The sequence below is a fragment of the Schistocerca americana genome, chromosome X, assembly GCF_021461395.2.
Source record: "Schistocerca americana isolate TAMUIC-IGC-003095 chromosome X, iqSchAmer2.1, whole genome shotgun sequence".
NCBI classification, from domain to species: domain Eukaryota; kingdom Metazoa; phylum Arthropoda; class Insecta; order Orthoptera; family Acrididae; genus Schistocerca; species Schistocerca americana.
The window spans coordinates 631,687,137-631,701,476 of record NC_060130.1 but is presented as its reverse complement, the minus strand read 5'-3'; the positions used below and the strand labels follow the sequence as shown (position 1 = coordinate 631,701,476).

General features: G+C 43.9%; 1 protein-coding gene across 1 annotated transcript in view; it reads left to right on the top strand.

Annotated features, from left to right (window-relative positions):
• LOC124556214 (sine oculis-binding protein homolog) overlaps window positions 1–7,967 on the top strand; it is a 54,931-nt gene extending 46,964 nt beyond the window's left edge. The window contains exon 3 of the mRNA XM_047130202.1: window positions 7,589–7,967. Coding sequence (XP_046986158.1) covers window positions 7,589–7,967 — 379 coding nt within the window. The remainder of the gene's footprint in view (window positions 1–7,588) is intronic.
• The last annotated feature ends 6,373 nt before the right edge of the window (window positions 7,968–14,340 follow it).

The following is a 14,340-nucleotide window of genomic DNA, read 5'->3' as shown; positions in this document are numbered from 1 at the left end:
TTTTACTGAATGGTTATGTGAGGCATTCCTAAATTCACAATGGAGATCGCTTATCATTGTTCGTCTCTAACGCTTCGGATATGTACCGGGTGACAATTATTGAACTATATGAAAAAAAACATAGATTAGTATAAAAAACGGCGTGCACACACTTTATTCAACATGTAAACGTCACTACAGATATTCGGATTTAAGTTATGACACATTCTATATGCCTGCCATCACTGGCGATGATGTGGCGCAGACGAATAGTGAAATTCTGTATGACCCGCTGAAGAGTCGGAACATCGATGCTGCCGATGACAGCCTGAATGGTTGTTTTCAGCTCAGCAATGGTTTTGGGGTTATTGCTGTAGACCTTATCTTTAATATAGCCCAAAAAAAGGAGTTGCATGTGTTTAAATCAGGAGAATATAGCGGCTAATCGAGGTCCATGCCAGTGGCCTCTGGATACCCCAAAGCCAGAAAGCCGTCCCCAAGATGCTCCTCCAGGACATCAAACACTCTCTGCTTCGATGGGGTCGAGATCAGTCTTGCATGAACCACGTCTTGTAGAAATCAGGGTCACTTTGGATAATGGGGATGATGAATCATCTTCCGAAACCTACACGTACCGTTCGGTACTCACTGTACCATCAAGGAATATCGCACCGATTGTTCCGTGACTGTTGTAACTGGTCCTTGATATCTTGGAAATCTATACAATTCGCTCCTGCTTAGGAACTCGTAAAATACCACAAAATAGGATACTTACCTGTTGCTGCTTGTGTCTCGGCCGGCTGCTGCTGCCTGACTCCGCCTCAGCGAAATATGTCCGAGCAAATAGTCACATCAGTACGACGAATAATCATATAACATATACTTATTTTCTTATCGCTTTTCTCAGTATACTTATGGATATTAACAGCTAACTGTCTGACACACGAGTTTCTGCTACTTGTCACAGAGTTCTGTCAGATTCATATAAACATAGCAGTTTGGCACTAAACTCGTCCCTTATATGCAACCAAGATTTCTCTCTTTTTGCATCCAATAATCAGTTGCCCAACGTGGACTTTGCCATCTTGTTCTTCTTCTATGAGTCAGTTTTGCTCTTAAAGAGTTCGGTACAGCGTCAAACTTTTTTAATGTGTTCTCCTAACTCACCACTTTCATCTCGTTAATATTCTACGGACCCCTCCCTTCTAAACCCATTTTTCTCATTTTTGTTATGACAATGGTTATTTCTTAAATTTGCACTATGTATACACCCCACCCATGTTTTCCCTTTCTATCGCCGTAAGGAATGTATCATCATTATAAGCAGCTACATACTAAATCTCTCCTACATCTAACCAGCACTTCTCCTCTTTACATTTGGATTAGTGAAGTACTCAGTTCAACTTCATTTCCTTTCTTCACAAATATTCAATTTTTTCTGACCACAAATAGAAGTTTAAATATATCTTGTAATTGCCATTACAGTCACCGAATGGGGCTATAACTAATGACTGGTGTCTTGTTTTAAAATATCCCTGTTTAAGACTCGCATTCTAAAAGACTGCTTTGTTAAATTAATATTACAACACGGATAGCCAATCCATCTTACAGGGAAATTCCTCCTGAAACTGTTGTTCCCGTTGGCTGTTCCATCTTTCCTCTGTTATTATCTCTGTTTCCCTTCCTCTGACCTCCTAACTCCGGCATTCCGTATTCTGGATTGCATCAAAGGTTGATCCGAGGTATTTCTGTAACTACAAGTGTGAATTTACACTGAGCTAACAAAAGTCATGGGATACCTCTCAATATCGTGTCGGACCTCCTTTTGCCCAGCCTAGTGCAGAAACTCGACGTGGCACGGATTCAACAGGTCGCTGGACGTCCCATGCAGAAATATTGAGCTATGCTGCCTGTCTGGCTGTCCATAATTGCGAAAGTGTTGCCGGTGAAGGATGTTGTGCACTCACTGACCACTCGACTGTGTCCCATAAATGTTCTATGAGATTCAAGTCGGTCGATCTGGGTGGCCAAATTATTCACTATAAATTTTCCAGAATGTTCTTCAAACCAATCGCGAACAGTTGTGGCCCAGTGACACGACATCGTTATTTGTCGTTGCAGGCGACGTCGTGCTGTTAGCCAAGACACTCGCATCGGTCGGTTGCTGCCATAGTCTGTTAACAACAAATTTCGCTGCACTGTCCTAACGGATACTTTAGTCGTAAGTCCCACATAGATTTCTGCAGTTATTTCCCGCTTCTCAATACAACAGAGATGACCCCAGATACACAACTCAGAGAGTATCATGGACGGCTCCGGAACGGCAGCTACTGCGTTGAGAAAATTCTTAATTTGAATTCAATAATCTGTCAAAGAATACTGAGTTCCGGGAAAATTGTGGTGACTTTCATAGATTTCAAAAAGGCTTTTGACTCAGTGGACAATGAACACTGGATGCGTTCATCAGGGAATTCCGAGTGAAACCCAGATTGGCGAGTAAAATCATAGAGACCCGAACAGGGTGAATTTCATGGGGGAACTGCCCGGGCCCTCTAAAAAAAAGGCACGCGTGAGACAAGATTGCTGTCTATCACCGCTACTAATCAGCTGTGTTCTATAAAAGATTGTAGAAATTTGGAAATCAAAACTCGAAAATAAAGGAATAGGACCGATCTGCTTAGGCACAAAATCTGAAGGAATTCAAGTCAATTGCATGGCCTTTGCAGATGACTTTGAGATACCCCAGAGGAGGTGATCATCCAGACCAATTAATTGAAGACATATTCTGTAAACGAGTTTGGCACTTTATCAGTAAGTGTCCGTTTTGATCGCGTATAGCTTTATAGTGACTGGTTTCGGCTTACTGCCATTATCAGACTTGTTACAAAAAAGAAAAAATACTAATGTGACAATAATAGGCTCAATTGGCTGAATACCAAACATACAGAAAATCTAAGAATCTTTTTATGTATTCTTAGATTTTCTGTATATTTGGTCTTCAGCCAACTGACCGTATTAGTGTCACAATAATGTTTTTTTTCCTATTTTGTAACAGGTCTGACGGTGGCAGTGAGCTGAACCGGACATTGTGAATACTAGTGTTATATGCTATCAAGACGGACATTTCTGAATAACAAACATCCAACTTTTTAGAAAGCATCGTCTGTCGGACAGGGCTGAGGACCTCGATAGAAACGATCAAATTCAAGATGAGTAACAAATATAGGCCGACATTCCTTGAAATGGAGATAGAATATATTACGAGAGTAAAGAAATTCAAATACCTCGGCGAGATCTCACAGGAAAATGGACTAGAAAAAGCTGTGATAGGTGATCGCATCTCAAAAATGGACGGATCGTATCGGCTCACTAAAATCTTTTACAGCAAGACGTGCATCTCCTGAAGCGTCAAACTAAGACACTATAATACTGTGGTGAATACAGAATGCCTGCACGCCAGTGAATGCCTGTCGATGAGGTACAAGCTGGAGAAGTTGGAAAAACCTACCAAAAATTATGAATGTGATCCACACTCAGGCCGACTGGGGACTTCGAAGTAGCAAAGAAGGCTACCGGAATGTGTACAGGATCTCGAAGATCACGAGGAAAAGGATGCTGATATTTCTTAGACAGTTGTACAAAATCGACAAAAATTGACCATCCAAACAAATATTTGATTACTTCTGGAACAAGAAGACCACCACGACGTGAATTTAAAGAAGGTGGGAAAGACTTTCAGAGACCCAGCACTCCGTAAGAATTCACTTTAGAAGGGAACGTGTGTAGAAACAGAATACAGAGTGGAAAGAAGAATTACAAATACCTGAAGAACACGGACAGAAGAACAAAAGCAACAGTAAAGTGACTTATGACGGATTGTTGGAGACAGAAGAAACTCTGGACAATGAGAACAAAATGAAGTCGTAGCGTGATCTTAAATGGTCAGCTCTCCAAGAATAGTAACAACAATAATAATAAAACTGCATCGTAGGTTGTTAATATTGAAAACCATTACTTAAATATGGAAATTGGTAGAAATAGCCGGCTACGGTGGCCGAGCGGTTCTAGGCGCTACAGTCTGGAACCGCGCGACCGCTACGGTCGCAGGTTCGAATCCTGCCTCGGGTATGGATGTGTGTGATGTCCTTAGGTTAGTTAGGTTTAAGTAGTTCTAAGTTCTAGGGGACTGATGGCCTCAGAAGTTAAGTTCCATTGTGCTCAGAGCCATTTGAACCATTTGGTAGAAATATGTGTGTGATGACGTACTAACACCAGTGAATAAGTATTTAAGTAAACACTATCATGCAAAGTGAGCATTCCTGCCACGATGAAGCCACACTGCATCATACATCCTCTCTCTGTAGCTAATGTTAATTAGGTTTACGTTCCATAACATCTTCTTTATGGATAACGGTCTACCTCAGCCTTCTTTGAGCATTAAGGTATTCAGATATATGCACCTCTCTCTCAGTGGTTATGCCGTCGTGGAAAGTCTCCTGTTTTCATGATTTGGCAAATTTCTTTAACTTTAAAGTTGCACCAGGTTTCCCTTCCTATCACCACAGTCGTCAGGTAAGTTAAATGATGGAATTCGTGCTCATCATCTGTCTGTGAAATGTGTAAACTTATTTCTGTGTGCTATCGTATTTTAACTGTTTGCGTATCATATTTTCTGAGGCGAAAATTGGTGAACAGCAGATGTTCTTAACTAAATGTGGGAAGCCGCAACGGCATATGTACTCATCAATCAAGAAACATACAGATTCGTCGCACTATATGGGATGGTCTGATACAGTCTGAAAAGCTTACAAGTTTGTTGCAGGGTAGATTTTCCAGAGATATAATTGTTAAGAAAAAAATTTGATACGTTCCACCGTTTCAAATTTAGTTATCATTGAAGTTAACCAAACATGTCGTTGCACGCAAATTCAAGCAGCCTGTCAGATACAATTATTATCAGTTGTTCTCATAGCGTATATGATAATACACAAGGTTACTCAGCTACTGGCTCTGGTTCGATCCTTACTATCGCCCCATGTCCAATTTGCGTACCGCTCTCTCGTTCGGTTTTAGGAAACCAAACGTAAAACACTTTGGGCAGCACCATCTCTGGCAGGTTCTTGAATTTACAGGCGCAACTAACCAACTAATCGAATCGGAAACGGCGCAACGTATCGATATTTTTTTCGTAACAGTTAGTTCTCAGCACAACCTACCCCTCAGCACCCTACAAGTTTTTCAGGCAGTTTCTGACCACCCTGTTTAAATTCCTCTGAGAAACAAAAAACCGTCATTAATTAATCTCATTCGTGTCATGAAGTTGTTTGATAGTCTATTCCGGCTTCACTCAAACAATATGCTTCCTAGTCCCCTGAGGACGATTCGGTTCTTTTATGTGAAATTTTTGAGAGCGTTTTTTTTAATTTGCTATGAGAAGGTAATGGTTTCTTGATAGAGCAGTCGAGTGACCCACCTGATTTTTTTCGGTGATTTCTCCTTTAGCCACCTTTCACCCCCTCGTGTTGGCTGTAATCCATGAGGACCGCATTTTCTAGGACCCACACAGATTTCGCTTTAAATCGAGTAATTTAGAATCGTCAAGTTTGTGATAACAAATGGGGACCATACGACATTAAGACGTACATGACCTGATTCTGATTTTATCTGACCCTATATGATTCGATTTAAACTCACTGAAGACAGCTATTCAATAGCTGTAATCTAGATGTGCAATAAAAATAGAGATTGAATTTGCGACTGATTCCTGAATTCCTTTTCCCTTTTTGAAATATCCGACAGTCGCTGTGCACAACAGTTCTGATGAAATATTGTTCCGATGAAAACTTGGTTAAAACAAATTTTCAGTATTATTTCATTATTTTTGGTGCACAGAGACGTAGTATAATTTCTGTCTCGTCAAAATGTGGGAATACGGACAGATAGATGCAGCCTATTCCACATATTTTCGCACTCAGGTTGCAACGTAATCGTGACTTATTTCGTTTCATAATCGTTAAAAGTATTTAACGTATATATGTTGAAATATTTTATTATGTTTGCAATCTCTTATGTAGGTATGGAAACTCATCCCGAAGAACATAACGTAGATCTTCTGGACAGTTTTAACGTAAAACAATTTGCCTTTTAAACGTAAATTACATGGCAGATCTGTCTGTTCCATTTGCATAAGCGCACAGGTGTTTTGAACTGAAATGACAGACGGTCTCGAAAACGGATGAATATTGACGAAGTCCTCAAAACGTTTAGAAAACTATCTTTCTAATTTTTTCAAGACCACAAAGAATTCTCGTAAGCTCTCGTTTTCTTTAACGCCAGTTAGGTTAGGGAAATGGTCGGCATTTCTTGTCAAAATTCGTGCCTTCCATAATCCTTTTATGTTTTTAAATTAATTCCCATTAAATCAGAAGTAAGTTGTTTCTCACCTTGCAGTTCCTCACTGTGAGCAGTGTGTAATCAGGTCCATTTGAAATGCAAGGTCTGCAATCTATTTTGGATCTTCTAATTTTCGTTCCTGATTTTCTTTTCCCTTCATACACTCAGCAATAGCATGTTTCAAATCAAAAAACGTTTCAGGAATGACCCTTGACTTAAACATCGTACTTTGCAGTAATGTATAAAGTCTTCGTGTTCTTCGTTCAGTCCTATCAAAACCTGTTGCAGCTGACAGTTAAATAATGCGCGCCACTTCAGAAACCATGCTTGCAGATGTAGCACAAGGTTCTTCTCGATTTACAAAACAATTAACCCCGTCTGTCGAGTTTTGTAGTGTTCTGCATCATCAACTAAATCTTTAAATTTTTTTCTGCGTGGCGTTGTAAAGTCGTTCCATAGCAAATTTGCGGTACCTGCCGATTACGCGACTGCATCATGGATACTGAGAGTTCTCATCCCTCTTTTCTGTCATCTTTTAAAGGCTTGTGACGACGAATCATGAAACTACCACTTTTGTGCAAACAGATACTGGACCCGTCAACTTCCCTTATACAACAAACAAATAGTGAAACAGCTATGACACCACGTTTCTGTTGGACTGAAAAATGTCGTGCCGACCGAAAAATGCCACACCGCAATGCTAAATGAAGTATCGCGTTGTAACGAGTACTTCAGAGTAGGACCGAACAAAGCCGAGACAGGTCAAGCCTCTGCCCGCCTGTGTGCAGCACATATGGATCGAGTACAGTTTTGCACGTCGTGCCAGACCGTGCATTGACAGTACAATCCAAAGCAGGTTAACAACAATTTTGCCAAATTAGTAACATTGTTATTAAGAATCATAGTTTGTTAAAAGTAAACCCTGCATATCCAGGGCTTGTGGTATCTTACTTTGATATCTTTACTCGAGTTAGGCGGCCGCTATGACCGAGCGGTTCTAGGCGCTTCACTCCGGAACCGCGCTGCTGCTACGGTCGCAGGTTCGAATCCTGCCTCGGTCGTGGATGTGTGTGATGTCCTTAGGTTGGTTAGGTTTAAGTAGTTCTAAGTCTAGGGGACTGATGACCTCAGATATTAAGTCCCATAGTGCTTAGAGCCATTTGAACGATTTACTCGAGCTCGGCGAGTAACTGCGTCTTTATGTGGTGTGTTGCAGCGATAAGTGCCTGAACCAGTACAAGATGAACATCTTCTGCAAGGAGGCGCAGGCGCACCTGCAGCTGCACCCGGCGGCGGCGGGTGCGGTCGCGGGGGCTGGCTCGTCGGGCGCGCTCATCACACCCGACCTGTGGCTGCGCGACTGCCGCCCCCATGGCGCCTCCGCCTCCGCCTCGCCCACGCCACCCCCATCCTGCTCCGACGCAGACGCCTCCACCGCCAGCCCCGCAGACGCCGAGGCCACCGTGACGCCGCCCCCGCCGCCACCGCCGCCGCCGCCGTCGCTGCCGCCGGCGGAACCCGTACTGCCTCTGGTATCAAAACTGCGCTCCTGTCATAAACATCCGTATCTATTAGGGAGTTTGCAGCATGAGTAGATTGGACAGTATGTTGGGCGACGATGACACGAATTCACCCTAAAACTATTCTTCGCCCCCTTAAAATAGCACACTAGTCGCATCGGAGCGCTTAAGATGAAGTACCAGCGGGTGATACGATCCCTCACTGCGGTCGTTAAGTCATTGCAGTGAAGCAATGACACACTCTGGTGACAAAAGTCATAGGACAGCGATAAGCACATAGCGAATGGTAGTACTAACACGTACGCAAGGTATAAAGGGTCAGCGCATTTGGCGGGTCTTCCATTTTCAATATTCTGAGATCCACAGTGCCAGGAGTATGTCGAGAATATCAAATTATAGGCATCAGCTCTCACCGCGAACAAAGCAGTGGCTGATGGTCTTTACTTAACCACCGAGAACAGCGGCGTTTTACCGTAGAGTTGTCAGTGCTAACAGACAAGCAACACTGCTTGAAATAACCTCAGAAATCAATGTGTGACGTAGACGAACGTATCCGTTAGGACAGTGGGGCGAAGTTTTGCATTATTGATCTATGGCAGCAGACGACCGACGCAAATGCCTTTGCTAACAGCACGATATCTCCTAAGGCGCCCCTCCTGGGCTCGTGACTGTATCGATTGGACTCTGGGCGACTGAAAAACAGTGGCCTTGTCACACGAGTCCCAATATCAGTTCGTTAGAGGTGATGGTAAGGTTGTAGTGTAGCGCAAACCCCGCGAAGCCATGGGCCCAAGTGGTCAACAAGGCACTGTGCAAGCTTGTGGTGGCTCCATAATGATGTGGGCTGTGTTTACTTGGAATGGAATTGGTCCTCTGACTCAACTGACCCCATCACTGACGAAAGTTCGTTATGTTTGGCTACTCGGAGACCATTTGTTCCCAATTAATGACAGAATTTTTATGGATGACAGTACGCCATGCCACAGTGCCACAACTGTTCGCGATTGGCTCAAAGCACATTCTGGAAAATTCGAGCGAATGATTTGGCCACCCAGATCGTGTGACATGAATCCCATCGAACGTTTATGGGACATAATCGAGAGTTCTTGTACAAAATCCTGTGCCGGCAACACTAGCGCAGTTGTCGACGGCAATACAGGCAGCATGGCTCAATATTTCTGCAGGGGACTTCCAACGATTTCTTGAATCCATGCCACGTCGAGTTGCTGCACTACACTTGGCAGAATTTTTATTACTAGCATAGCTTTTAACCCTTTTTAGATTATTTTATATCGCAGTAGAAATATGTTCACCGGTGATAAAGGCGCTATACTGTAATGTTGGTGTGCAGGAGAGTCATCACGGTCTCGATGGAAGTGGAACGATGAGTATGACTATGGGCCCTGTGGAATTGGAAGTAGTGACTAAAAGTCAGTGGAGAAAGAGAAGGAGAAGGAAATGGAAGGATGACGTGAGGTGGAGCATTGTTCAAATGTTCAAATGTGTGTGAGTTCCTAAGGGACCAAACTGCTTAATTCATCGGTCCCTAAACTTACACACTACTTAAACTAACTTAAACTAAATTATCCTAAGAACAACATACACACACCCATGCCCGAGGGAGGAATCAAAACTCCGGCGGGAGAGGCCGCGCAATGCGTGACATGGCGCCTCAAACCACGCGGCCACTACGCCCACTCCGCACGGCTGGAGCATAGTGATCACAGTTGGGTAGAAGAGCATAAATCTGAACGGATTTCATCGTTGGAGAGTGCAAAAGGATGGATAAGGCGTGAAAGTCCATGAAAAGAGTAATCTGGATGTAGTGACACGGCAAGCATTTATATTGCTGCTTAGTGGGTCGGATACTGCGTGCTGGGACTGGGTTTTATAGTTGATTTATTGGATCCAAGGGTGCTGTGGAAAGAGAAGAAGGTGTGGGAAGTGGATGAGTTGGTGTAGGACGTGAGTCGAAGGTATGCAGATGGGGAAAGTGAGGTGGCATGCACTTCTTTACAGAATTTCAAGCTTTTAGGGGAGGTAGAGACCCAGACAACATTATCGTAATTTAGGATGGGGCAGATGAATTTTGTAGTTGAGGATGATGGTAGAAAGTTGTTCACCCCTGGTGTGGCCTCGTATTCTTTCTGGTCTAGCTTCAAGCAAATGCCAGGATGGTTTCTTTGAAAGGACACAGCCGACTTGCTTCACCGTCCTTCCCTAATCCGATGGGACAGATGACCTCGCTGTTTGGTCCCCTCCCCAAATCAACTAACCAGCTATCCATTGTTTTGGTCAGTTTCGGGTTTGTATTGGATGGTATGAAAGTATGAGTTCCATGTTATTTTTCTGTCGAGGTTTACTCCAAAGTACTTTTCTCTGTTAGAGGGAAGGCCTGACTGTAAATGGAGAGATGGCAGTCAGGACGACAGTAACGCTACCAAGGAATTTCCTTGTAGCTTTCACATATTACATCACTCAAACAGGAGATGCAAAGAATGTAGGGGGAAGGCATGGGAGAGTTGGAGGGTGCAGTGAGTAGCTATGTAGGTAAGTGGTGTCATCAGCATATCACAGGAGATAGGTGGGGGGGGGGGGGGGGGGGGTCGGAATGTCTGCAGTGTAGACCGCTACGGTCGCAGGTTCGAATCCTGCCTCGGGCATGGATGTTTGTGATGTCCTTAGGTTAGTTAGGTTTAACTAGTTCTACGTTCTAGGGGACTAATGACCTCAGCAGTTGAGTCCCATAGTGCTCAGAGCCATTTGTCTGCAGTGTACAGGATGTAAGTGAAGGGGGACAAGATAGACTGTTGAGGCGTACTTGCAGTGGCATGAAATGCAGGAGCAGGTATGGTTGATTGTAACAGATGTAGGATGGTGAAGAAGGAAATATGCTATAATGTCAGACATGTACAGTATGACCAAAAGTAACTGGAGACCCTTACCTCATGTCTCCTGCATAAGAGATACAATTATAGACATATCTACCCTTTTAAAACTCTTAAGTCGACTGTTGGTGAAATGTTTGTCAAGTTTAAACGCGAAGGAACACCCACAGCCAAACCAGGACCACATAGACCTCGTGTTCTGATTGACAGGTATTTAGGAGCAGTGCTACCAACAGTACTGCTAGCACAACGAATGTGCGTAGAGAGTTAAAAAGAACGGGGCAAAATGATCGATCAGCTCCTCATTAGGCACAGGTATCTGTAGTCTATGCTAAGCGATGCTTGAGATGGTGTAAAGAGCGACGCCACTGGAAACGAGTGACCTGGAATGATGAATCACACTGCACCATGTGGCAGTCCTATCGAAGTGTTTGGATTCGGCGAATGCTTGGAGAACTTTGCCTGCCATAATGTGTAATGCTAACAGTGAAGTACAGAGGAGATGGTGTTATGGTATGATGGTGTTTATCGTATTTAGGGCGTGCTGAAGAAAATGCTAAATCAAGAAGAGTATGAAGACATTTTACAGCAGTGTGTACAGTAGAGGAACATTTCAGAGGCGATGATTCCCTGTATCAGCATGACAATGTATCTTGTCATAAAGCAAAATTTGTGAGGCAATGGTTTATGGACAATAACACACCAAAAATGGAGTGGCCTGCCCAGAGTTCCGACATCAACCGAATGGAACACCTCTGGGAGGATTAAGAACATCGACTTCGCTCTAGACCTCAGCGTCCAACATCACTACCTTCTCTACTGCAGGCTCTTAAGAAAGAATGGGCAGTCATTCCTCAGCAGACATTCAGAAACCTCACTTACGGTGTCCCCAGCACAGTTCAAGCCATCATAAAGACGAAGGGTGGACACACACCATATTAATGTCAACTGTAAACAAACAAACACCGTCCAAACAGGCCTTGAAGGCCCAACGGTACCGGTCGGCCGCCCTGTCGCTCTCAGCCCTTAGGCGTCACCGGATGCGGATATGGTGGGGTATGTGATCAGCACACTGCTCTCCCGGCCGGTGTCAGTTTTCTTGACCAGTGTCGCTACTTCTCAGTCAAGTAGCTCCTCAACTGCCCTCACAAAGGCTGAGTGCAACCGACTTGCCAATACCACTCGGCAGACCTCGGACATTGGGCCGTCCAAGTACTACCCAAGCCCAACAACGCTTATCTCTGGTGATCTGACGGGAACTAGTGTTACCACTGCGGCAAGGCCGTTGGCCTGTTGTCCACTGTGGGCGTCCAAATACGTTCTATCATATAGTGTAGTTAACTGGGAGTGTACGGATTTGTAGCTTGAAGAGCGGTCCTTAATTCCATACCCAGTGAAAAGGTATTTCGATATCAAGTGAGAAAAATTGGTAGACTTTAGTTTATTTAATTAATATGCAATACTTTGTGTGATGTAAAGAAGTTGTTCGTGGATGGAATTGTTGGGTCGAAAGACACACTGGATGCTGAGGGCAACTAGGCTTAGCACATGCTGTAATCGAAAGTTTTAGACGACCATTGCAGCTACGATTGTCTATGTCATAGTTGTAAGAAATTTCATCTACATCTACATTCATATTCCGCAAGCCACCCAACGGTGTGTGGCGGAGGGCACTTTGCGTGCCACTGTCATTACCTCCATTTCCTGTTCCAGTCGCGTATGGTTCGCGGGTAGAACGACTGCCGGAAAGCCGGCCGTTGTGGCCGAGCGGTTCTAGGCGCGTCAGTCTGGAACCGCGTGACCGCTACGGTCGCAGGTTCGAATCCTGCCTCGGGCATGGATGTGTGTGATGTCCTTAGGTTAGTTAGGTTTAAGTGGTTCTAAGTTCTAGGGGACTAATGACCTCAGATGTTTAGTCCCATAGTGCTCAGAGCCATTTGAACTGCCGGAAAGCCTCCGTGCGCGCTCTAATCTCTCTAATTTTACATTCGTGATATCCTCGGGAGGTATAAGTAGGGGAAGCAATATATTCGATACCTCATCCAGAAACGCACCCTCTCGAAACCTGGACAGCAAGCTACACCGCGATGCAGAGCGCCGCTCTTGCAGAGTCTTCCACTTGAGTTCGCTAAACATCTCCGTAACGCTATCACGCTTACCAAATAACCCTGTGACGAAACGCGCCGCTCTGCTTTGGATCTTCTCTATCTTCTCTGTTAACCCGACCTGGTGCGGATCCCACACTGATGAGCAATACTCAAGTAGAGGTCGAACGAGTGTTTTGTAAGCCACCTCCTTTGTTGACGGACTACATTTTCTAAGAACTCTCCCAATGAATCTCAACCTGGCACCCACCTTACCAAAAATTAATTTTATATGATCATTCCACTTCAAATCGTTCCGTAGCATACTCCCAGATATTTTACAGAAGTAACTGCTACCAGTGTTTGTTCCGCTATAATATAATCATACAATAAAGGATCCTTCTTTCTATGTATGTCTGTTAGTATAGACAGGTTTTTATTACAACTCACAGTCACGTAACACAGCATAACAACAGTGGTCGTAAAAATACAGCAACCGACAGGGATTGGAGACCAGTTTCACTCCTTGTTAATGTCAGTCTGTTTTGAACTTGACAAGTATTGCTGCTGTCAATGAACATAGGTCCAGCTCAACCAGTTTCTGAATGAACATTGCGAACAAAACTAAATGCAATAGATATTTGGCGACCAGTACCTTGCAGACGGCCATTTTTCACAGGCATATAAAGCTATACTTCTTCAGTGGGCCAAACAACACACAAACTGGACAATATCTGAGTGGGGGCGTGTAGTGTGATTCGACAACTTACGATCTGCCTCTTTTCAAATAATGTAAGAGTCGAGCACAGTGATAGCCCGATGTGGCGTTTCACCTGCAGTGAGTGGATGGCGTAGTTCAGGCTGGAAGTGATTAGCTGCTTTTTTTTGGGTGGGTTGGTGTTTTTCGTACAATGGCTTGTTACGGCTATCGTGAGCATGAACCAGGATGTTTATTTTTAACATTTTCAGTGACCAATGATTCCCCTTACTTCTATAAATTTATGATGAGTTTGCTGCGGACACCCCCGTCTTGCAAGATGACGACAACTGTGTTCACAGGGCTGCATGCATACGTACCTGGTTTGACGAATACTCAAGCAACGTATCGCTCCTCGACTATCCCCCTAAATCACCCAACCTTAATTGCATACAAAATATTTGCGATTATCTGGAACAGCACGGGAAACGTACTAGTCACCATCGCGGACAATATATTCGTTTCGAGTATTCATCATCATCATCATCATCATCAGTCATTTGATAGCCACTGCTGGGTAATCGTCTCCGCAAGACTTCCGACGCATTATGGTCTTGAGCTATATGCATCTATGTTCTTGCTGCGTGTTTTCTAAATATCATCTAACCGTATTTCAATCCAGCAAAGACCTTAGTTTTTCCATCTACCTTCCATCCCTGTGTACATATGCCACCCACCATAATTTCATTTTTATTACTGTCATAACTATGGCCTCAGCT